This window comes from Camelus dromedarius, chromosome 12, assembly GCF_036321535.1.
Source record: "Camelus dromedarius isolate mCamDro1 chromosome 12, mCamDro1.pat, whole genome shotgun sequence".
Lineage (NCBI taxonomy): Eukaryota > Metazoa > Chordata > Mammalia > Artiodactyla > Camelidae > Camelus > Camelus dromedarius.
Window position 1 is genome coordinate 13,616,396 of NC_087447.1, and position 25,792 is coordinate 13,642,187.

General features: G+C 35.2%; 3 protein-coding genes across 3 annotated transcripts; 2 read left to right on the forward strand and 1 right to left on the reverse strand.

Moving 5' to 3' along the window:
• Nucleotides 1-5,362: 5,362 nt before the first annotated feature.
• Nucleotides 5,363-6,292, reverse strand: LOC105106903 (olfactory receptor 4C12). The gene has a single exon (XM_011000700.2). It carries the CDS (start codon nt 6,290-6,292, stop codon nt 5,363-5,365), a length of 930 nt encoding a protein of 309 aa, XP_010999002.1.
• Nucleotides 6,293-17,938: 11,646 nt separating this feature from the next.
• Nucleotides 17,939-18,879, forward strand: LOC105106902 (olfactory receptor 4C5-like). Its single transcript, XM_011000699.3, has one exon. The coding sequence runs from the start codon at nt 17,954-17,956 to the stop codon at nt 18,875-18,877; it is 924 nt and encodes a 307-aa protein (XP_010999001.2). The 5' UTR covers nt 17,939-17,953; the 3' UTR covers nt 18,878-18,879.
• A 4,995-nt stretch (nt 18,880-23,874) lies between these two features.
• Nucleotides 23,875-24,804, forward strand: LOC105106932 (olfactory receptor 4C45-like). Its single transcript, XM_011000718.3, has one exon. It carries the CDS (start codon nt 23,875-23,877, stop codon nt 24,802-24,804), a length of 930 nt encoding a protein of 309 aa, XP_010999020.3.
• Nucleotides 24,805-25,792: the final 988 nt, after the last annotated feature.

Genomic DNA, 25,792 nt, shown 5'->3' on the forward strand with positions numbered 1-25,792 from the left:
ATGTGCCTGTAGCCCAACATTGATTCAACTGAAGCAGTGGTCAAAAAGACATTGTGGATAATCTCAGCAAGGAATACTTATGGGATAAATAAAAAATTAACTGCAATGAATCTTAGATTGTGTTGTATCAACTGAAGCAGAAATGGGTGCAAGAAAAGAGAGAAAAACGCCACCCAGGACCACTCTTTCCACATTTAGAAAATTGTTTTACTAGCTTCAACCACATATATGGATTTACATGCTACCCTTCTAATCACAAATTAAAGAAATAATAGAATTTATTGTTATTGAGCAGTAATCTCTGTAATAATCCAAGGAGATAAGCACTGTTTTGACTGCCATTTTTCAGATGGGAAAACTCACATAAAGGAGAAGGTATCAAAACAGATGTATTGGAAAGCCAGTAACCAGAAGTGACTGATTTCCCAGATCATGCTCTGAACTGCTATGAACTTCCCAGCAATGATAATAACAAGATCAGGTAACTATAATAGTTACCATTGACTGAGCTAGGACCTTTGCTGGGCAGTGTATATATTAGTTCATTATCACTAAAACTCTAATGATTTTTCATTAATAACTGCTTATTTTCATATATCACAATTGATTGTCCCTGTTACAGTACGTAACTATTTTAGTAGTGATTTAGATACAAACTACTGTATATAAAATAGATAAACAATAAGGTCTTACTGTATTGTACAGGGAATTATACTCAATATCTTGTAATAACCCATAATGAAAAAGAATATGAAAATATATATATGAATCACTATGCTGTATATCAGAAACTAAGACAACATTGTAAATCAACTATACTTCAAGAAAAATTTTTAAAAATAAAAAAATTTTTAAATAAAAATACATGGCTCTTCCACACATAAACAATGTTAGGATAAATATATTTATTTTTTCCCTTTGTCTTTAATTCATTAATAGCAAATATTTTTGAGCACAAGGAAAGTATCAAGCATGTTGACAGTTGCTGGGGCTTCAGTGGTGAATAAAGAGACCTGGATTCTGCCTTCATAGAGCTTAAGAAAATGAAACACAAGCAAACTGAATTCAGTACATCCAAAAGATTATACACCATGACCAAGTGGGATTAATCCCTGGGATGCAAGATTGATTTAAAATATGCAAATCAATTAATGTAATACACCACACTCACAGAATGAAAGATAAAACCCCATGATTATGTCAACACATCTAGAAAAAGCATATGATGAAGTTCAAAAACATTTCATGATTAAAAACTCTCAACAAAATAGATTTAGAAGGAAGTTTCCTTAACATAATAAAAGCCACTCATGAATAACCCATGGCTAACATGATAATCAATGAGAGAAAACTGACAGCTTTTCCTCTAAGATCCAGTACAAAGTAAGGATTCCCACTCTCTCCTTCTATTCAACATGTTATTAGAAACAGTAGCAAAAGAGACAAGAAAATGTAGTAATAGGCACCCAAATTGGAAAGTCTGCAGGTGATATGATTATATATGTAGAAAACCCTTAAAACTCCACAAAAATACTGTTAAAACTAATAAATGAACTCAGTAAAAACATAGAATACATTATCAAAATACAAAAATTATTTGCATTTTTACAGCAAATTATATGAAAAGGAAATCAAGAAAACAGCCCCATTTATGATAGCATTAAAAAGAATTAAATACCTAGAATGAAATTTAACTGATGAGATGAAAGATCTCTACACTGAAAACTATTAGACATTAACAAAAGAAATTTTAAGTTACAATAAATAGAAAGATATCTATGTTTATGGGTCAGAATTAATATTTTTAAATTGCCATATGGTTTGCCCATATGACTCCAAACCATCTAAGTTTCAATGAAATTCATATAAGAATTTCAGAACATTTTTTACAGAATTAGAACATAAAATCCTAAAATACATATGGAACCACCAAAGACCTTGAATAAGCTGGAGGCATCACATGTCCTGATTTCAAAGCACACTTCAAAGATATAGTAACCAAAACAGTGTGGCACTGGCATAAAAACAGACACCTAGAACAATGGAACAGAACTGAGAGCCCAGAAATAAACTCTTGCATATACAGTCAATTAATATTTGACCAGGGTGCCAAGACAACTCAATGGGAAAACGACAGTTTCTTCAATAAATAGTGATGGGTAAACTGTATATTCACATGCAAACGAATGACATTTGACCCATATCTTATACCCATATACAAAAATAAACACAAAATAAAGACTTAAATGTAAAACCTGAAACTGTAAAACTGCTAGAAGAAAACATAGAGAAAAAGCTTATTGGCATTTGTCTGTAATGATTCTTGAAAATTACACTAAAAGCTCAAGCAACAAATGTAACAATAAACAAGTGAGACTACTTGCTTATCAAACTAAAAAATCATCTGCACATCAAAAGAAGCAACCAAAAAAAGAAAATGCAATAAAAAAAAAGGAAGCAAATATTTACAAACTGTGTATAATAATAAAAGGTTAAAATCAAAAATATATAAGAAACTCATACAATTAATTTAGTAGCAAAAAAGTAAATAATTGAATTTTTAAATGGTTAAAGGACATGAATAGATATTTTTTGAAAGAAGACATAAAAATGGCCAACAGGCGTATGAAAAGTTGCTCAATATCATTAATCATCAAGGAAATGCAAATCAAAACCACAATCAATATCACCTCACACCTGTTAGGATGGCCATGATCAAAAAAAAGTAAATATTAGTGAGAATGTCTAAAAACTGGAACCCATGTGCACTGTTGGTAAGAATGTAAATTTGTCCAACCATAATGAAAAAAAGTATGGAGGCTCTTCAAACAACTAAAAATATGTGAAACTTAACTTAAGCAATGTAGTACAATGTGAGTAAATATCATCCTTTATCAAGACTACTTAACTAATGATCATCTCTGGCAACATCTGAACATAAGTCAACAGAAACCTATTTGAACATTTTTAAACCAGTCACACGAGCTTCACTGACCTAGTTCCTGTCCAAAATGCCTGTACATCTTCATTATTTTTCTTACAACTCTAGATTGAGTCAAAAAAATAAAAAAACATCCTACAGTTTTATCCCGGGAATATCTTCCAGGTTCCACTTTCTTACCACCACTCTAAAATGTCTTAGGTATCTTCATATCAGATATCTGTCTTGTGGGCTTTTGTATGACATGGCCTTTCTGCCAGATTGGAGTTTCATTCATCTTTGGATATCATTTCTGGTTTTGTCCTAGGATGCTTATCTACTTTCAGATTTTTCCATAGCTTCACCTTCTGTAGACATTCCTGCCCCCATTCTGGTGCCAAAGTTTATCTCCCACAACCCCATCATAAACTCTTTTGATAAAGACTAGACCCTTCATTCATTTGTAAAGAGTGTTATACTTAACTGAACTATGAAAATTTAAAGTTTAAATAACAAGGATGTTTAAATCTGTTGTACAATACCACCTACAAGTGATTGTTTATCTCTGTTTATGCATCTCCAGTGAAAGGATTGATGAGATAACAGAACATATCTAATGTTATATGAAATTATGGCAAATTAGTTATACAGAATAATTCAATAAATTAGACTTTTACTTATTTCCAGACTTTACAATAAAAAAAATTGCAGCTAATTACTACCAACAAAGAAAGGGAATTCTTACTTAAAGCTGTGAATTATATCTGACATGGAGTCATTTCTCACTTTATAGCACTTTTCTAACACGAACTTGAGATTTGGTCAAATCAAGCCATCTGTTTGTATACTATAAAACGGGTTGTAAGAATTAAGGATAAAAGCTGTATGCCAGTTATCAATTAATTGTCTCTCAGGTGCAAATAAACCCTTTATTGCCTGCTCCATATTAATGAAAATAGACCCTGTAAGCATTCCTCCCCTGTGCTTTGCCTAACGATGTTAGACTTTGTCAGTAGGGGGCATTGAAAAGAGGCATCTCTTTCAGCTTTAAATGTGCTTATCTTTTTGTCTTGCTCTGCCTGTGTAGCTTCCAACGTTGTGTATGCTGTGGAGGGTGGAGAAGGGAGACATCTACTGGTGTTTACTGCCACTGAGTTTCACTGACACCTCCATGGACAGTTTCCCATTGAGTTTCAGTGGCACCTTTGCAGGAAGATCCCAGTGAATTTCACAGGTCTATCTGCACCATAGAGGGGTGTTTTCTGCCAGCCTTGCTCCATGGGCACCCAAGAGGGGTTTTTCAGGGCCGCAGTTCCTTTTCATGAGCCTGAGCCAACCAGCACTCCAGTGGGAGACTCCCATCTTGCCAGTCCCAGAGACCTTTAATGCTTACCAGCCTCTGTCTAGCCACCATGAACAAGCACTGGCTCAAAGCAACCCAGTAAACTTCTTTACCTTTCAATGCACACAACTACACCCTATCCAAAAGATTGGAATTCCAGCCTTGGGGAGGATGCCCACATCTAAATGTGCTCCTCCCATGGATGTTCATCACTCTGCCCCAGGGCCGCCTTTAGAGTGCTCATGACCCCTTTTTATAGTTAATTTCCCAATATAATTAATAATCTTATGTGAAGTTTTTCTGTTCAAATTATTCTGTGGTCTGTCTCCTGGCTGGATCCCGATCTATACAATATGGAAAATACCTAATGCAATGCCAGTCTTATAGGCATTTCATAAATAGTATCTCTTTTCACTGTACAACCAAGATTTAATGAACAAGGAAATTCACAAAAGAATTTATATTGAAGCAGAATTCAAAGTAAAAAAGAAAACCATTAAACATGTTATTTTCAATAATCAGTATAAATGTTACATAAGACAATTTTAATATCAATCCAATATTCTAGATTCATACTTTTTAGCTTCTGATTTCAAATTTCCCAGTAATAGATATTCATTTATTAAGAAGTTTTAATTGTTTATTTTTATTGAAGTATAGTCAGTTTACAATATTGTGTCAATTTCTAGTGTATAGCATAATATGTCAGTCATCCATAAACATACATATATTCCTTTTCATATTCTTTTTTCATTGCAGGATACTATAAGATATGGAATATATTTCCCTCTGCTACACAGTAGAAACTTGTATATCTATATTATATATAGTAGTTAGTATCTGCAATTCTTGAACTCTCAATTTATCCCTTTCCCCCAATAACTATGAGTTTGTTTTAAGAAGTATTTATATTTGATGACAAGATTGTGGGATGGAAGACAGTAAGTCTGGATTCCAGTCCAAGATTTAGATCTGTGCTTAAGTGGCTACCTGCAAGTATTATTCATTCTCTTGTTAGAATTAACATCTTCATCTATAGATCAAGAGGCTTGGACAAGTTTACCTCCATTACTTCTGTCTGTAATGCTCAGTGATTCTGTTTAATCACTATCTGAAGTCACTCTCTTCCTCCAGAATTTCCTTATAGCGTTTTTTACCTCAGCATTTCTGAGGGTATAGATTAAAGGATTTAACATAGGGGCCACCAGAGTATAAAAGACAGCAACAGCTTTATCAACGGGCAGAGTGGTCACTGGGCGCAGATACACAAATACGCAGGGCACAAAGGATAAGACCACTACTGTGATGTGGGAGACACAGGTGGAGACGGCTTTGCGCCTCCCCTCCACGCTGTAGCTGTTTAGGGAGTGCAGGATGACAACATAGGAGACCAACAAGAGGAGGAAGTTTAACAGGCAGATGAGCCCACTGTTGGCTGCAACAAAGAGACCAAGCGTATGAGTGTCCATGCAGACAAGTTTCAACAGAGGGTACAAGTCACACATGAAGTGATCTATGACATTGGGGCCACAGAAGGGCAGCCAGACTGTAAAGAGGATCTGAATGGTCGCGTGGAGAAATCCTCCAGTCCAGGCCACTCCCAGCAGGAGAACGCACAGCCTGTGGCTCATGATGGCTGTATAGTGCAGAGGTCGGCAGATGGCAACGTAGCGGTCATAGGCCATTATCGTCAGCAGGATGATCTCAGTGGCACCAAAAATGTGTTCTGCATAGACTTGAGCCATACACCCATTAAAGGAGACAATTTTCTTCTCGTGAAGGGAGTCTACAATCAGCTTAGGTGCTGAAGAAGAAGAATAAATTGTGTCTATCAAGGAAAGGTGGGTCAGGAAGAAGTACATGGGGGAGTTCAGAGTCTGGCTGGTGGTAATGGTAACCACAATGAGCAGGTTGCCTGAGAGGGTTACCATGTACAAAACCAGAAACACCGCAGACACTGCTTTTTGCATTTGGGGGTTCTGTGTAAGACCTATTAAAATGAATTCAGTCACATTCCTTTCCTTCTCCATCTATGTGGTGTGGATGATAAAAACTCCAGGAATGAATGTTTTACCTTTAAAAAAAAAAAAAAAGAGAGAGAAAAGAAAAAAAGGGGGAAAGGGGGAAAAAAGAACCATATAAGAATGAAATGCATCAAAACTCTGCTTTTTAAGAGTACTCTGACAATCTCACATATGATTCCTTCTTTCCCAAAACTCTCTGAGAATAGGTAACTTAAAGCTTCCATTAGTTGACTTAGTCATTTATTATTCTGCCCTCAAAACTATTTTTATAAGACATAGGATAACCAGAAGAAAGAATTCAATTTCCTTGCCTATGGTAGTCTGCAAAACTTCACTGACACAGCATTGTAATGGAATAATTTTGTCATTAGAAGTAATTTGGAGACCAACAAGACTTAAAAATTTATGAACTTTAAAAAACACAAAATAATCTGTTTACATGAATTATAATCATGTAAATATAGATTAAAAGTTAGTGAATGATACTTACTGAGTTAGTATTTAAAGATTATAGGTTTTATACATTTTTAAAATAATATTCAAATTCAAATATTTCACTTATAAAATTTTATATAGGTTTTTTTAATCTATGCTAAAAACATGTATATAGAAAAGTTGATGAGGAAATAATTTAATACACTGAGGACATTTACACCTAAATGTGAGATTACGGTTGATATTTTATTTCCTAATGGTTTTTAGTATTTTCCAAATTTCTATATTTTACATTACTAATTTTATGATTGGAAAATAAAAACAATTTCCATGTTTTGTCTTAGAGTCCTGAAGTTGAAACTGAATTTTTTAATTGATTGGCATATTTATGGGAAAACAAACATATGAAATTGTACATTGGCACATCATGAGACTCCAAGAAATAGTATCTGAATGTAATTGAAGTAGCTGTTCTAACATACTGAGCTGTTATCAGTTCACCAAATGGACACAGCATGAGGACCTGAGTGGGCTTTGAGAAGATCAGAGTAGAAGGTGAGTCTGCCCTGACTTCCCCATGGATCATTTATTAATCATGCTAAACCGCATCTTTAGTCTGCCAACCAAAATTATTGATATCTGATCTTAACTTATACCATTGACTGATAATCAATAAGTCATGTCTGATAATCAACCAGATCATTTCAATGCAAAATCTCTTTCCATTTACTTAATGAGAAATAAACATATTACTCAATTAAACTTTAAGATAGTATATAACACTAAGTTTTGTCATTACTAATTTTCACTTTTGCCTAGACTTCAGATTCTATTATTTGCTTTATTTTTTTTTTATTCTCTTTATCTTGATGTATTCTTTTAAAAAAAATATAGTGAAAGGTAAAGTGAATTATCCCTGTTACATGTGGACAAGGTATATAATGAGGCACATGGAAAGGAAACCTCCTCAAGATGATCCCACAAAGGCTTCATTGAGAGACTAGCTTTAGAGTTCCAAGCTCCAGGATAATGCTCTCCCTTCTGGATAGCCTAATGCATCAGAGAATCCTTCCAACAACAAGAGCACTTGAGAAGGAAGTTGAGTGCACTTCTAATTGCCAACTCTTCTCTAGAGGAGATGGCCCTTGGGAGAACCAACAACCAAGTAATATATTTTTATAATTTCCTGAAATCTGTACCAAAGGGTGGATTTCGTGATCAAAATCAGACAGAAAACCCCAAACTTGACTCACTCGTCCTCATTATGTCACTTATTACTTCAATTTCTTGCAAACCTTGAAGTAATTAGAATATATTTTAAAAAGAGTTCTCTTATAGATGTCTTTGATATTCTCTGTTAATTGACAAGCTCAAAAACAGGATCATTTTCTTTCTCTGTTCTAAACCTAGTTCATGTTTATTAATACTCAAATCCTCTAATATCCATATTTTTGGAGAAATGAGAAATGGAGTAAAGTGTTAATCTCACAAAATAATCCTGATCTTCCATAAAAGGGCACTCAGACTGCAACTGAGAGGCAAGAACTTAAGCAGACAAACTTCTTCCCAAGCAGAGATACCTTTGTTACTTATTTAAATTCCATACACTCAAACATTATGAAATACAAACTTTTGCTATAAATCTGCTTTTTCTCAGTCTTAATAGAATGCAGGGATTAATTTTTTTCTATGTAGTTCCTATAATTATCATTAATTTTTGTTGAGTTTTGCTATGTTCTAGGCACCATACTAAGTACTTTATACGCATTATTTCATTTACAACATCTTCACAACAATCCTACTAGGTTGGTACACTATTATCTATATTTTAAAGGAAAGGAGAATGTGGTTAGAAGAAGGTAAATGACTTGCCCAAGTCATGATAAAAAAAATAAACAATAGAGGAGCTTGTATTCAAAATCAGGAAGTCTGTCTCTAGCTCTTTATAATTTAATACTTCTCCAGTACAGATCCAGTTTACTTCTGGGAATCAGCAATGTCAGAGTTTGGACAAAGCTACCACCTAGGACCGTATATAATTCGTGGCAGTTATTTTGCTAACCTATGAAGTGTAAAGTCAGATTTAATGAATTCAAGGGTCTATTTGACAGACCCAGAATTTTTGTACACTACAATTCTTCCAGCACCCTGAATTATATCAACTCATATGCTCTTTAAAGATGAGGAAACTGAAGCCCAGAGAGGAAGCACAACTAATTAATTAGTAGTAGATAAGAATCCAAGTCTTCTAATGCCCAACACAGTGATTTTTTTCCCCCCACAACTATATCTTACCTTCCTTAAGCTGCCTTAAGGTGAGTGTATACAAGGGGAAAATCGCCATACGGTGACAAAGGGAATTAACATTTATATCTTATCTTCAAAAATTCCTGTCTTGATTCTCTAAGAAAAAGGATCATATTGCTAAGACCACATGCATTGCAGCAGAAATAAGGTCTTGCCTGGTTAGAACAAGATCTAGAAAAGCTTGAATATAATCAGAATTTAAAATGCCCATGAGCTTAGAGTTTAATATATGTTCCCAACCACAGCAAAGGGTACTTTCTTTCATCACAAATGCTTTATTGTAATATATTCTCCTTTTGGATCTAAATTTTGTGAGCTGATGATTTCCTTCAAAATATAGAGTCCAAATGCTTTGTCTTCAATCCCATGCTGACCTAAAAACTGACTTAGGAATGCATAAATTGTAAACCTCTTCTTCATAAACTATAGCTAAATCCACATACAGTGAGGAGAACAAATGTTTCTGCAAAATATCCTAAAATATCTAAAGGTAATCTGCCACAAAATATCAGAAAGTAAAGCTTTAATGATTTAAATTATAAACCCCTTGGGAGAAAATGGAAATGTAGAAACTGGTTTATAAATCAGCAATTCTAGCTCACTTACCGTGGTTGCCTCTGTAGTTAAGGAGTATGCCCAGTGTATTCAGGAGCAAGAAATAACCATTACATGTAATGTCATATCATGTGTATTGCTTAAGTCCCCATTGACTGGACAATTCCATAGGAAGCAGATATGTCAAGATGACGCAAATTTATTCAAATGGATTCAGCAAGCATTTTTAAAGTTCCAATGCCTTGGAAATTTAAGTTAAATGAAAAACAAATGAATGCTATGTTGAATTTGAAACCCCAAATCCTTACGTATTAATGGGAATCTTCTGATCTTCAACACCTGGTCTATGGTGTCAGAACAAGAGATATAAATGTTTCTATTACTTAATAAGCCTCTCAATCTGCTCTTGAAACAAGAAAACAGCTTAGTGAATCTGAGTGTTTAGAGAGGATACTGAGAATGTCAAAGGATCTGTCTTTCTATCTAGACATTTGCCCTCCCAGGAATTAATAATCTCTGGGTTTGTTTTCTTTCTTTTTTTTTTTTTTCTTTCTTTCTTTCTTTTTTTTTTTTTTTTTAGATTTTGCCTAGAAGCAGATATTTAGGAGAACTCATCCATGAACACATCTCCACCTCATTGGTTCTTTTTCCTGCACTTCAAACTAATATATTAACAGCCTACATTCCTGGTCTGGACATTTATGTGATAAAGCATTCCTCAAACAAGCCCTTGGGTATCATGAACTGGGACATGAAGGACTCTAAATGCTGTGTAGACAACCCCAAGGGGTTCCATCCAGGTGGCATACCCCTGAGAAAATTTCCACACTGCCTGAGGTCACCAGAGGAGGTTGAGATAGTGAGTCAGTCTCTCTACTGTACTACAAACACATCAGGACACACTGTGTCTTACAGGAATCTTGGGACTTGCCAAATTTTCAGGGGAAGTAATATCTAGACTTGGAAGCCAAACAGAGGCAAAATTCTAGTGCCAACACTTTCAGTGCAGAAATATTAAAAGATATATTTTTATGCCTTCCCATTGACTTTTTTTTTTTTTTAGGAGTTTGGGCTTTCCACTGGCCATTCAGTGAAAGAAGTCTACCTAGGCAAACAGATTTCTTCAAAATTTCTTCACACATACTACCCTCAGGACAGTGGAGAGTGGAGAAGCCAAATATGTTCTATCATCTTGAAGTACTCTGCAGCCTAGAAGAGAGATTGTTGTTTTAAATCACATACTTAAAGCAGCTGAAGCAGTTATTATATTTAAATGCATGGCTAGGCAGTAGATGGAGAATTGGAAAGGACTAATAATAGCAGCTATCATCACTGAATAGTGTGTCCTTTTTCCAATCAATATAGTGTATTACACTGCTTGATTTTTCATATATTGAGTCAACTCTGCGTTCCCGGGATACATCCCACCTGCACTTGGTATATATTTTATAAGATACTGAATTCAATTTGCTAGTATTTTGTTGAAGACTTTATGTCTATATTCACAAGATATATTGGTTATAATTATATTTTATTGGTCAAAGTTTAATGTTTATATAAAATATTTATAAAGTATTTTACTGTATTTATAGTTCTATTTTCTTTGATATCTTTGTCTAGTTTTGATATCAGGGCAATACTGGTCTTATAGAATTGGGAAGTGTTGGGAAGTGTTCCCTACTGTTTTATTTTTGGAAAGGTTTGTGAAGGATTGGTGTATTCATGTTAATTTTTCTTTAAATGTTTGATAAAATTCTCAGGTGAAGCCATCCTGGCTAGCATTTTTCTTTGTGAGAATTTTTAAATTACTAATTCAATCTTTTTACCTGTTAAAAGTATATTCTGATCATTTATTCCACTTAAATATGTTTCAGCAGTTTGTGTCTTAAATAATTTGTTCACTTCACCTACGGTACATAAATTGTTGGCATACAACTGTTCGTGGTATCCCCTTATGTCTTTTTTATTTTCGTGATTTTGGTAGTAATGCCTCCACATTCACTCCTCATTTCTCATTTGAGTCTTCTATCTTTTTTTCTAGTCGCACTAACTAAAGTTTTGTCATTTTGGTGATTTTTTCAAAGAACCTACTTTATGTTTTGTTTTCTTTTTTATATTCTCTACTCTTTTCTCTAATTTATTTGTTTCTACTCTAAACTTTGTTCCTCCCTCCCTGTTTCCTTTGGTTTTAGTTTGTCCTTTTTTCCTAATGTCTTTAGGGGGAAAGTTAGGTTACTGATTTGAAATCTATGGGAAAACAAGTTAACATGATGTCTCCATGAGAATAAGAATACAAAAAGTTTCCTTGTGTGGCCTGGGGTGAGGCCCGAAACTAAGATGTTTCCTAAGGGCAAACAATGCTGGTCTGGAACAGGCAGCCATGCATGAGCAGAACACTGCTCCAGCATATACACAATGCCGTTTGCCTAAGGGACTCACTGAAGTTTCTGTGACGTTCATCGGCCCCCTCACAAGGGGAACAGATGGAGTCATGAAGATGATTAATACTGCTTCGCTATTCTTAGAGTATTGGGGTTTTGTAGATTGTTATTACTGCATTGAATTACTCAGAGTTATTTTCTGCAACACTATTATAATAAATACGATGCGAACCAGCCATTCAGGGCCCTTGATCCTTGAGATCTTGAGTCCTCTGGTCCCATCTTTGATTCTCTATCTGTCTGTGTGTTTCTTAAGTTCTGCGGCCCCCATCCATAAGCAGGAAACTTTGTTGTGCTGGATGCAACAGAAATTTTTCTTCTTCTGCTAATATGAATATTTATAGCTATAAATTTCCCACTAAGCACTGATTTACATGTATCCTATAGGTTATAGTATGTTGTGTTTTCATTTTTATTTATTTCAATTTATTTTCTAATTTTATTATGATTCCTGCTTTGACCAGTTGATTATTTAGGAGTATGTTGTTTAATTTCCACGTGTTTGTGAATTTCCCAAATTTCCTCCTGTTATGATTTGCAATTTCATTACATTGTGGTCAGAGAACATACTTTGGGAGAGAAGATATTTAAATTTATTGAGTCTTGTTTTATGGCCTAACATATGGTCTAACCTGAAGAATATCCATGTTTACTAGAGAATTTTTATTCTGCTGTTGCTGAATGGGGTGCTTTAAGAATATCTGTTAAGTGTAGTTGGTTTATAGCATTGTTTAAGTCTTCTATTTGCTTGTTGAACTTCTGACTTGCTTTCTATTTCTATTTATTATTGAAAGTGGGTTTTTAAAATCTCCCACTTTTGTTGTTGAATTGTTTATTCATCCTTACTATTGTGTCAGTATTATATGTGTATTTATGTACTCTAGGGACCTATTAGATACATGTATGTCTATGATTATTATATCTTGATTAAATGACTATTTAATTATTATAAAATGTCCTCTTTATTCTCTAGTGACAATTTATGGCTTAAAGTCTGTTTTTCTTATATTAGTATTATCCATTCTTTCACCTCTCCTTTTGTTGTGATTTCCATGATAAATATTTTTTCACTTTACTTTCTACTTATTTGTGTCTTTGAATCTGAAGTATGAATCTTGTAGACAAAATATATATGGATTATGCTTTTATCTGTTCTGCCAATCTCTGCCTTTTAATTGAGATGCTAAACCACTTATATTTTATTTAATTGTTGGTAAGGTAGGATTTACATCTTACATCCACTCCTACTAGTCTCTCCCCTTCATTCTTCCCCCTGCCCCCAGGTCCATAAAACCATGAGAACCTTTTGTTCACGGCTCCCTCAGCAATGAGATGACTCCCACATCTCTACCAGTCCACCTGACTCTTGGCTGGTGCAATGTTCCATGAGGGATAATGGAGCAGGATGCTTACTCTAGTTTTAGCCTCTTCATTATATTATCTCAGCCATTGATTAAGGCTTGACTTTTATTTTCATTTGTGGCTTATTAATTTATTAACTACTCTGTCATCTGACAGCTCAACTCTCTCTTCAGCTCAGCCGAGCCCATGAGTATATACATAAAATTATGTTATCTCTGAATAATGATAGTTTTATACTTTCTTTTTCAATCTTTATATCTTTCATTTTATTTTCCTGTCATAATGCACTGGATAAGACCTCCAGTATTATATTGAATTGTAGTACTTGTAGTAGGCATTCTTAACTTGTTTCCAATCTGAAGGGGAAAGTGTTTAATTTTCCCTGTGAAATACACTGAAATTTATTGAACTTTTGTAGTTCTTTACCTGCAAAAATACTCTTTACCAGCAAAGAATTTGTTTTATTAGTATTTGCTGAGAGTTCTAATATGAACAGCTATTGATTTTATGTTTTTCTGCATATATTGAGGTAACCCTGCAGGTTTTCTCCCTTATTCTACTAAAGTGATATATTATATTGAATAAATTGTTAATGCTAAAATAATCTTGCATTCTTGGAACAAACACAATCTGAATAAGGCATATTACTCCTTTTTATACATTGCTGAATTAACTTTGCTGATATTTACTTTGGATCTTTTATTTACTTTCATATGAAAATCATTTGCAATTCTTTGTCAGATTTTAGCATCATGCTTATTTAGCTCTCACTTCTTTGAGAAAAAAATTTGTACAATGAGTATTCTTTTTTTCATAAATATTTTGTAGAATTCACTGGAGAAGCTATCAGGGCCTAAGTTCTTCTTTGAGGCAAGGCTTTAATTACAGGTTCTAGTTAATATACAGAGAAATGTTCATATTTTAATTTAAGTTCATTTGTATCATTTTTTTAGATTCCACATAGAAGTGATATCACATTATTTGTCTTTCTCGGTCTGACTTAGATCACTTCTTATACACAGTCAGAAAGGTACTGCAAACCCAACACAGATGGCTCTCCCCTGCCCCCTTGGTCACAGATGCCTTGGCCACAAGAAAGAAAGGATAACCTGGCTTGGCTACCATTTTGGTTGAAGCTGCTAATTCTAATCCTCTGGGAGTTGAGAGATCAGAGACTCCCTACCTCCCTGCACTTGAAAAATACCTATTTAAATATTTCCTTGTAATCACACTTGAAAATGTTGATAAGGATGAACCTAGGAAGATCATATAAGCATAACCAGCCACGGATCACAGAAGCTCTTAGGTTCTGAATTTCCAGACTATTTGGATCCAGATTCCCAAGGACCAAAGGAGATATCTCCAGGCTTAGCACAGGCTTACCAAGAAAAAGACTTAAAGGCACTAACTTCAGGGACTTGCCACTCCAAGGCAACTTTTATTTGTTGCTGATTTTATGGTGCTTGCAATCCCTAGTTTTTCTGTTTTAACACCGTTTGTTATTTTCAGAATTTTAAATCAGGCTAGATCTCAGATCACATGGCTATTTTAATATTCTTCATCTGGTACCAAGAAAGACTGGCAAATATCTAGTAAGGTGACTTGGAGACAAATAGCCTCCAATGGTTAGGTTTTTCCCTCATCACTTTCTTTTGAAGCCTAACATTTTGGAAGGTGTTTGACTAAAGAAATTCATTATCTGAGCTGGGATGCTCATGCCTCACACTCACTTGATGTTGTAAGCAGACAAAGAAAATCTAAACACGGCCCATGAACTCAGCATTGTGAGGAAATCTCTTTCCGCAATCATTTTCAAGTCATTAAGTGAGGAAAAGGAATAATACACATAAGATAAAAACAGATGAACTACTTAAAGCAGTAGTTAGTGATGGGTCAGTAATTGCCGCCTCCATGCAAATTGTGCTCTACAAATAATGCCTTTTTATGAAATGAATCTGTTACTTCTTTCCCAAATGCATCCAGAGAGGTAGGTACAATCTGTGATCCCTTTATTACTAATATTTTTCTCAAGGTGATAGTAGGGTCCTCAATTTACAGGTGAGTTAGATTTAAATGTGTTTCTACTGTCACAGATGTTTATGAATAAGGGTGAGCATTCGTAGTCTACTAAGAAAAAGTGACATTATTTCTTTTATTCAATTATTATATTCATTATAAAGATAATACATTCTCTCTGTAGAAAACTTGGATCATAAAATTTTAAAAAGAAGAATATAACTATTTCCCTTAAATCATAATTCAAAACAGCACTATTAGTGTTTAGAGCACTTTTTCCAGGTACTTTTATATATATATATATATCATTTTGTACAATTTGGATCATAATATATAAGCTGTTTAATGTCTTCTGTTTTACACTCAATATTATGTTGGAAGAATCTTTCCACACAATTAATTCTCCTTGCAAATAACCTCAGCATTCACCTAATATTTCATAACTATAATTTATTTAATTGTTCCTCTTTATGGAGACATTTGGATTGTTTTAACTTTTGCATTATCACAAAAATGTGAAATATAAACTGCATGCACAATTTTTGTTCATATTCTTTATCTGGAATACATCCCTAAGCAAAAGTAGTACTAAATCAAGGGTCATGATCAGTTATTAAGCCCTTATTATTATATGGAGTTAAACTTCTTTCCAGAATATTTTGTATCAACACACTCTCACCAAGTAATATAACTGTCATAAATATTTGCTAATTTGCCAATTAAAAGTATTTCACTGTCTTTAAATTGTATTCTTCTTTGATGACTTATGAAATAGAAGATTTTTTAGACATCTTAAGTTTTCTCTAAGCATCTTTTTTTATTAGTTTTGCCTTTGTTTTTAAAAGTGTGAGTAGAGCTTTTTTGTAAAAACTATTTCTATAATAATGGTGACCTGTGATATTTGTTGCAAGTGTTTTTCCAATATATTCTTTATTTTTATGTAGTTGAACCCATTAGCTTTGCCTTGGTTTTTATACCATCACATTTTGCTTAATGCTCTTCCTCATCCAGAGATTAGGTATATATTGATTTCTTTTTCTGTTTTTGAACAAATTTGTGTTTTTCTTAAAGTCTTTAGTGAATTCCATTCTTTTCCCTCTTTTTCTTTAAACTTTCTTTTAAAATGATGGCCTTTTGCTATTTGACCATACTTGCTTTCTATTGAGCTTATCTGTGCTCACTAGTTTTATCTGTACTTTTAAAATACTAAAAAGCCTTTGAATTCATTTATTAAGTCCAATATTTTTCTATTACCTGATGTATTGATTTCTGCATTCAACCTTTTTCTGAATATAATTGATTGTTTTTCTAACCTCTTGAGTTGAGTACTTAATTTATTTTCTCTCTTCATTTATGTTTTTCCTTAATATTATAACAATCAAATATTTCAAAGATAATAATAATAGTATGTGGGGGGGTTAATTTTTTATCAAGAATTTAGGGTATGTGGAAAGCTATGCATTCTACTTTTAAGCTAAAATCTTGGCCTACATAATAATGATATTCTTCAATTCCTCTATGCCATTTGTAGTTTTTCCTAATTTGTGTATGAGAAAGTTTACTTGCAGTAAAACTAAGGTCTGTACCTAACATCACATAGCTACTAATCAATGAAAACAGAATGAAAAAAATAGTCTATCCGACTACACAGAGCACACTCCATCCAACAAATTATTATGCTTTAGTTTCCTACCTTAAAAGTTCTTGTTTTCTAAATAGATCTAGAGAATTTTTCCTCGTCTTCCTGAAGTTGAGTTTGATTTGCAAGATTCCTCTGAAACCTAAACATGACAGAAGTTCTGCAAATAGTTTCAGATAAATCTGGGGGACACGGCATTGCATCATGCTGACTTATCCTCTTCAGAATATTCTTTCTTCTTGTTTGATGGCATCCTTAGATTATTTTATTTGAATGTAATGTAAGTTCACAAATCTAACTGCCAGTTACACCTTACTAAAGTCTTAAACATTCACTCAGTTCAGTTTTTTTTTTCCTGAAATGTGACTGTATTATCCCTAATTTCAAATTGGACTCACCTTATATTTTATATTCACCCTGAAACAAGTTAAGAATAAGAAGAATAACAAACTGCAGCTTAGCCTCATCAGCACAAGTGACTAGAGAAGAGACGCAAGAGAGTAAATTCTCAGGAATTCAAGCCACTGCCCCTCTTTCCAAGTCCTCTTTTTATTACTGTTTTGCTATGGGAGAAAATACTACCGCAATTGTTGGGAGAATATCAATCCATGTACAGTTACAGAAAGGTGCCGAGAATGTCAACAGTCATAAAACCATGTTTGTGTATATGAATGTGTGTGTGTGTGTGTATGAGAGAGAGAGAGAAGAGGGCTGTGTGTCCATTATGTAACTAATAACGTGGCCTAACTTTAAGTCTTAGGTTTATCTTCTTGGGTTTCTTATCAGTTTTACAGAAAATAATCCTAACAGAAATTACTATGCTTGATCAAATTATATCCTCCACAATTGTAATCCCTGAGCTATTTACAGAGAAATCCGTTATCCAAATGCCGAACTGGATTCACGGAGCAAATGAACAACGTGACGGAATTCCTCCTGCTCGGCCTGACACAGAACCCAGATGTGCAGAAGCTCCTGTTTGCTGTGTTTACAGTCATCTACTTTCTTACTGTAGCAGGCAACCTACTCATTGTTGTGACAGTCACCACTAGCAGAGCCCTGGGGGAGCCCATGTACTTTTTCCTGTCTTTCTTATCCTTCATAGACTGCTGCTGCTCATCTACCATGGCCCCCAAAATGATATTTGACTTACTTATTGAAAAGAAAACTATCTCCTTCAGTGGGTGCATGACTCAGCTCTTTGCAGAGCACTTCTTTGGAGGAGTTGAAATCATCCTGCTCACGGTGATGGCCTATGACCGCTACGTGACCATCTGCAGGCCCCTGAACTACGTGATCACAATGAATAGGCAAGTGTGTGGCCTCCTGGTGGCCCTGGCCTGGGCCGGAGGATTTCTTCATGCTCTGATTCAAATTCTTTTTATAGTCTGGTTGCCCTTCTGTGGCCCCAATGTCATTGACCACTTCATCTGTGACCTTTTCCCTCTGCTAAAGCTCTCCTGCACTGATACTCACATCTTTGGACTTTTTGTTGCTGCCAACAGTGGGCTGATGTGTATGCTTATCTTTTCCATTCTTATCACCTCCTACATTCTCATCCTTTGCTCTCTAGGAACGCACAGCACTGAGGGACAATGGAAGGCTCTCTCCACGTGTGCCTCCTATGTTACTGTAGTCGTCCTATTCTTTGTACCCTGTATATTCGTGTACCTTCGGCCCATGGTCACCTTCCCTACTGATAAAGCGGTGGCTGTGTTTTATACCATAGTAACACCCATGTTAAACCCTTTAATCTACACCCTCAGAAACTCAGAGGTGAAAAATGCCATGAGGAGGCTCTGGGGCCAAAGAGTAACCTTGGGTAACAATTCATAAGAGTAGACAAGATAAAAACAAAATCTATTCATATTTTAGGAGCAAGGGTGACTAATAGAAAGGATAATGGTTTGCAAGTCAAAATATGCGACTTTAAGTATATTTTACTCCACTTGCTTTCTGAAATATTTAATGTTCCTCTGAGTTGATTCAATGATGACTAAAGCCTCTTCCAGTTAGAAAGTTCTTTGCATCTACAAATTACTATGAATCAAAGGGGCATTGCTAATCAACATAAAAATCACAGGGTATGGGAAATCTTTATTGATGTATTCAGTAAAAAAAATTTTTCTTAAAGCTTCAGGTTTAGATTATATAACCAGTAGGCCAAATAATTAAAATATCTAAACAATAATTCCTAATGGCTGTTTTGTTTAAAATGCATAGTTTTAATTCCAACTATTGTAGTCAAGGTAGATTTACTATTGTGAGAGATAGAAATTAGTCAGAAATGAATGAATTTTAAGTAATGAGAGTCATTAAAGCAGGCCTTATCCCAAAATTAGTTCCACAGTGCTGCACAATTCCAGGGGGCACCATTTACACTGTAATCTGGGCTCTTCTTAGAATGAATTATTTTCTGTGCCTAAAGCCAAGGAAGGATATAAAATTCTTCCAGGTACAACTGTAGAGCAATCTTGCACATGATTTCCCAGGCAGAAGATATTTTGTGGAGCACTTTTTTTGTAAAAGACATTCAAAGTAGCTTTTATTGGATGGATTTGTGCCTTAGCTAATAGAATCAAAAGAATCCAGTACTAAAAAAAAGTTGATGATACCTGAGTAATCAAGACAGAAAGTGTACAATTCAAATTTGAACAGAAAATTGCAGACCAATTGTAGACCAAGGAGATGGGAAATAATTTGAGATATAGACAGAGTGCAATTTTAAGAAGAAGAACCCAGATAAAAGAAGGGGATCCAGATCTGGACCAGGACAGAAGTCCTGCAAATCCTAGCAATTTTACTTCTACCTTCATCAGGACTGAATCAACCCAAATGACTCCATAGGCATGCCTAGATCTTATGTTAATTATTTATTACATACACATTAATATTCAACCGTTTAGTAAACAATTCATTCTAAATGGGAGTTCGGGGAAAAGGATGTGGGGAAAAGGGAACCCTTGAGCACTGTTGGTGGGAAAGTAAATTGATACAGCCCCTATGGAAAATGGTATGGAGGTTCCTCAAAAAAAAAATAAATAAATAAAAGTAGCATATTATCCAGTAATCCCTCTTCTGAGTATTTATCTAAAAGGACTGAAATTTGGATCTCAAGGAAGTATTTGCACTCTTATGTTCATATTAGCATTATCCACAATAGCCAAGATGTGGAAACAACCTAAATGTCCATCAATGGATAAATCGATTATTTAATGTGGTACATGCATGTGTGGAATATTATTCAGCCTTTAAAAAGAAGGAAATCATGCCATTTGTGACAACATGGATGAATCTTGAGGTCATTATTCTAAGTGAAATGTAGGTAATAGAAGACCAAATACTGCATAATTCCATGTACATGAATTATATAAAATAGTCAAACTCATAGAAACAGAGTAAAATAATGTTTTCTAGGGGCTGGAGGAAGGCAGGAAAAAGAAGTGATTATTCAATAGATACGGAGTCTCAGTCTGAGAAGATTTAAAAAGTTATGGAAAGGGTGGAGTCATTTGCACGACAATGTGAATGTATTTAATGCCACTGAACTGTGCATTTAAAATACTTAAAATGATAAGTTTTATGTTGTGTGTATTTTGCCACAACAAAAAAGTCAAGAGAGAGGGACAGACTATGAGTAAAGTTGGCAACAGAGGAGCAGAACTGTTAACTGTGGAGGATAGGGCTGTATGCGTTGCTTCCCTCTCTGTTTTGAACTTCAGGAGTGTGTCAATTTGGCCTTAAGGTAAAGGCTGGTGACAAAGAAAGGTGATTCTGCACAGGGTTCCAGCCAGCTCTTCATCACCTCAGAAGCTGAAGGAGAGAAGATTACAGTGGAACCTCCTTTCAATACTGTTTCTATTCTCTACCTCTGGATGTCTTTATACATCAGTGTTTGCCTGAGTGTGATTTTCTCAGTGGCTGCTGTGTGAAAGCATAGTACTTTACAGTAAGTCCCCGGGATTCTCTCCCTGTGGGGCAGAGAGAAAAGCTACATAATACATCACAAGAATCTGTTGCCTAGGTTCTCACACTAAAAGAAGCTAATATGTCTATGACTTTTAAATCACTCGATCTTTGGGAGCTGGGAATTCTGCCATCTAAGTCTCCTTAGTCAGTCACTAATAAAAATGTCACACTCCCTCAGGGTAATCTGGCACATAGCTTTGAAGATTGGCGTTTCTATTCTCAGGGCAACCATACCGTTTAGGACAGTCACATTCTCAGAAAGAAATCCATTCTCTGAACTCTGACCTATGCCTAAAACCACCCCATACATCCTATGTCAGGCTCACCAATGTCAAAATGAGTGACGAAGCCCTATCATGAAATTTTCCATTTACCTTACTTGGTAAGGTAAATATAGCGGGAGGTATGTGTTTAACCAAAGGGCAACTGCATTTCTAAAACTGGACTCTAATGATGTTTGTGGGTGTCAAGTGGGAGTAAATGAATGGCTGTGGCTGATGCTTCAGCTATGATTCCAACAGGACCAATTACTAATCCTCTGAGGACTTGAGAGGTCAATGCACTACCATGCATTAGAAATCCTGCACTTCATGAAAGTCTATTTAAACATTTTCTAGAGTCAGTGAAGAAAGAATTACAAATAAGGACCTTCAAGTAAATAATAGCTACATAGTCGTGCATCAACAAACTGAAGACCTGTTTGGGAGACACTGCTCCCAAGCTTCGTATGGGTTAGAAAGAGGGCTTAAATCAGGAGTGAAAGGAATTCTCTCCACATTGCTCATAGACTTTTGGGGAAACAAAAATTTGGCAGAATTGGTTTGAGAAAATCATGTCCAATCAAATGGATTTGACTTACATTTTATAATTCCATATACTAACTTTTCCTGATTTGAAGAATTTTTCATGATATATATTTTGAAGATGCATTTATACTTTCATAAGAAACCAAGAAAATGAATCAAAATTAAATCCTAGAACTATCAAGTTTTCCATATCCAGACTGATAATGGGGAACAAAATAAACTAAAATGTCCAAGACTTGGAGAGTTGTCTAGAGAGATATAAGAGTTCCAGCGTCTCACTGGTTAGTTCATGGAGTCTATTTGCAGATGTGGGGCAAATGCCTGAGAGGAAGAAAGCAATGGCTGGGCTTAATCTAAAAACTGAAGAATCCACAATCAACTAATCCAGGTTAGTGATAACTACTTCTTTTGCCCAAAATTTAAGCAGATTGTCTTAATTTAACCAACTTAGTTTCACTAAAATAATTTTTAGAGTTAAGTTCTGTTCATTGGAAGTTAATCTTTCTCTCTAAAACTGAATTTGGACAAAATGATATGAAAATATCAATAGAAAACACTGGCTGTAGTGTTCCCAGACAAGACGCTGTTGAGAACTACAAAAGTCACTTTAACAAGACTGTGGTTAATGCTTATGTCTCACTGAGTAGATTGATTCTGTAGACTTCTGTTTGTAGTTACTAGAAATTCTTTTCCCTTGTCATGACTTCCATGTCCCACACTGAAGTTAGAATTTGTGAATTAAATCTTTTAAGAGTGATTAACCACGTAGTCACCATCTGTAGGAGCCATAGATACAGAAGAAACAAGTCAGAGCCTTAAGCTTTCCTGGAAACTAAAGGTATCTTTCCTCACCTTTATTGAAAACTGAGAGATCATGATGCTGACTTCTGTGCCCAGAAAGTTTTGAGGAAAAATATGTGATTATGTTTTTTGGCAGGGACTGGGGAAAGAAGAAAAAGAGGGATAAAGAATAAAATATCTCATGAACTTTCACAACAACATGTACTCACTCTTGAAAATCCATGTACAGATCATTCCCCCCAAAAAAGAAATATTCTTACATATATTCAATATTTCTACCAGTTAGCAATGAAAACTTCAAGCTCATTTTAATTGATTAAACTTAAGCCAAAATTGAACATTGTATTATCTCGGATGACCTTAACCTTTCTGTCTTGTCAATAGGAAACTCAGGGAAACTTCATGATTCATTTAATTCCATTTGTAAAATGTGAGTAGGGTAATATACGTACTCCAGAGCATTATTCTATATGTGATGAAAGACCAAATAAACAGAAAATTCATTTCAGAAATATTGAGAAAATTTCAGAGAACTTTGTACCACTTACATGTTGACATTCAAAGATGTGGAAAGTGAATATGAAAAGGTCATGCCGAGCCAGACACAACATGCGGGGCTGTTGAGTGAATGCTGCTCAATGAGCTGTTATAAAGGTTAATTCCTTGGCACTTTGAGGGACAAAAATGTCATCTGCAGCTCGTCTGTGTGTGTGCATGTGAATTCATTTGACAGAATGGAATAACAGCTCACAGAGCACAGCTGGTGTACATATAGTAAAGCTTGGTTGGCACTTCCATATCTGATATACAGTTGACTTTTAGAAGAATATTGTGTCCATATACATGTAAATATTCATGCCAATAGACAAGTATAACTTTAAAATAACTGTTGTTGATGGAATTTGTCCCCCAAAGTGAAAGAAAGCTATCTGTGAGACTTTTAAAACTATGAAGAAAATCTAGAAGTCAACCGTAAGTCAACATTCATAATAACATCTTTTTCTTATTGCAGTGTTTGTAAGGTATTGTCACCATATATTCAATTAATATGAATAAGGAGAAATTTAGCCTCCTTTTATTTGTTTTTACAACTATCTGCAAAATGCCAGAGGTGAGTGAAAGGTGTAGCTTCACCAATCCCAGAGCCCAGGACTAAAGAGGTGATGAACTATTTTAGCATTGAATTTAACATTTCATCACTCAGAAATAATGTGATCTTTCCAGATGGACCATGTGCTCATAACCCAAGATGAGTTGATGGAAAGGATGGGCAATGTAACAGAATTCATCCTGCTGGGCCTGACCCAGAATCCAGAACTGCAGACATTCTTATTTGCTGTGGTTTTAATTACCTACTTGACCACATTGGCAGGTAACCTGCTCATCTCAGTCACCATCTTCATCAGTCCAGCCCTGGGTTCTCCCATGTACTTTTTTCTATCCTGCTTATCCATTATAGATGGCTTCTACTCTTCTTCCATAGCACCCAAAATGATCTTTGACTTGATCTCTGGAAAGAACACCATATCCTTCGATGGTTGCATGACTCAGCTCTTTGCTGAACATTTCTTTGCTGCAGCTGAGATTATCTTGTTAATTGCCATGGCCTATGACCGCTATGTAGCTATCTGTAAGCCTTTGCACTATATGACCATCATGAGCAGACATGTGTGTGGATTCCTGGTTGGAATGGCTGGAGTTTTAGGGTTTCTTCATGGAGGGATCCAGGTTTTATTCATGATCCAGTTACCATTCTGTGGCCCCAATGTCATTGACCACTTTATGTGTGATTTAATACCTCTCCTGGAGCTAGCCTGCACGGACACTCACACTTTGGGGCCTCTGATTGCTGCCAACAGTGGGTCACTGTGTTTGCTAACTTTCTCAATGCTGGTTGCCTCCTATGTTTTCATCCTGCGCTCCCTGAGGACTCACAGCTCTGAAGGGCGTCACAAAGCTCTGTCAACCTGTGCCTCTCATGTCACTGTTGTCATCTTATTCTTTGTACCGTGTTCACTCCTGTACCTAAGACCCGTGACCTCCTTCCCCACTGACAAAGCTGTGACTGTGTTTTGCACCATAGTAACTCCTATGTTGAACCCTTTAATCTACACCCTGAGAAATGCAGAAGTGAAAAATGTCATGAAGAAACTCTGGGGGCAAATAATGAAAACTAGCGATAGATAAATCTTGGGTGGAGTGTGTAGGCAAAAAAAAAAAAATCTAGTGATATTTCATAGAGCTTTATTCCTCTTCATAGCTAATTAAACTTGGAAAAATTATCCAGTCTGGATCAGTTTTCTTCAGGAGCCCATATATTGTGAGCAGGGCTGATATCCTTGAAGGCATAGTAGATGCGGTGCCTGGAGCCCACAATGGTTTTAGGATCCCCTGAAATGTTTTAGTTTCTTTTAAAACATAAAAAATTAATATACTCCAAATGCAACTTGGATTATAGACATCTATACATCAATGCAGTCATAAAATATAACTTTTCATATTTTTATGGAGGAAGGGCCCCATGAAGGCAGACGTACCAAGGGCCCACAAAAGTCATAATGTTGCCCTGGTTGTGGGTATGAAATAGATCAACAGCAATATTCTTGAACACTCATTATACCCAGCGCTATAGCTAGAACTAAGTTTTATTTTAAAAGAGGAAAAACAATTATACATTTTTAAAGGTGTAGAACAGTAGGAAAAAAGTCTTCAAAGTGCATTTATCAAAATATACTTTTTCTGACCTTTCTAAATGTGAGAGGCTTATAAATGTTCTCCCACCACGGCAAATAAAAACTTTTACTTACCACAGTCCCAAGAAGAGAGCATTTGCACACAAAAGTACTTTCCAACAATTATATTTCCATCATTCCCCGTAGTAGACAGTAGTCTACAAAAAGAGTTGGAAATAGAATCAGCTGGCATAAAAGAAACGTAATTGATAAAGTCTGCAGAGTTAAGGCAGAAAATACCTGTACATTAAAATCTGGGTTTAGACACGGACAAAGGAAATCTTCTGAAAACGAAACAGCTGTTATAGGAAATTACCCATGATTTAAGAACAAGTGTGTGTCATGGAACCAGACAACAATCACAAATCTGAATTATAGAAAAGAATCCATACCATGAACATAATGAAGTTTTAAGAGATTCAGAAATAGTCTGATGCTTTGAA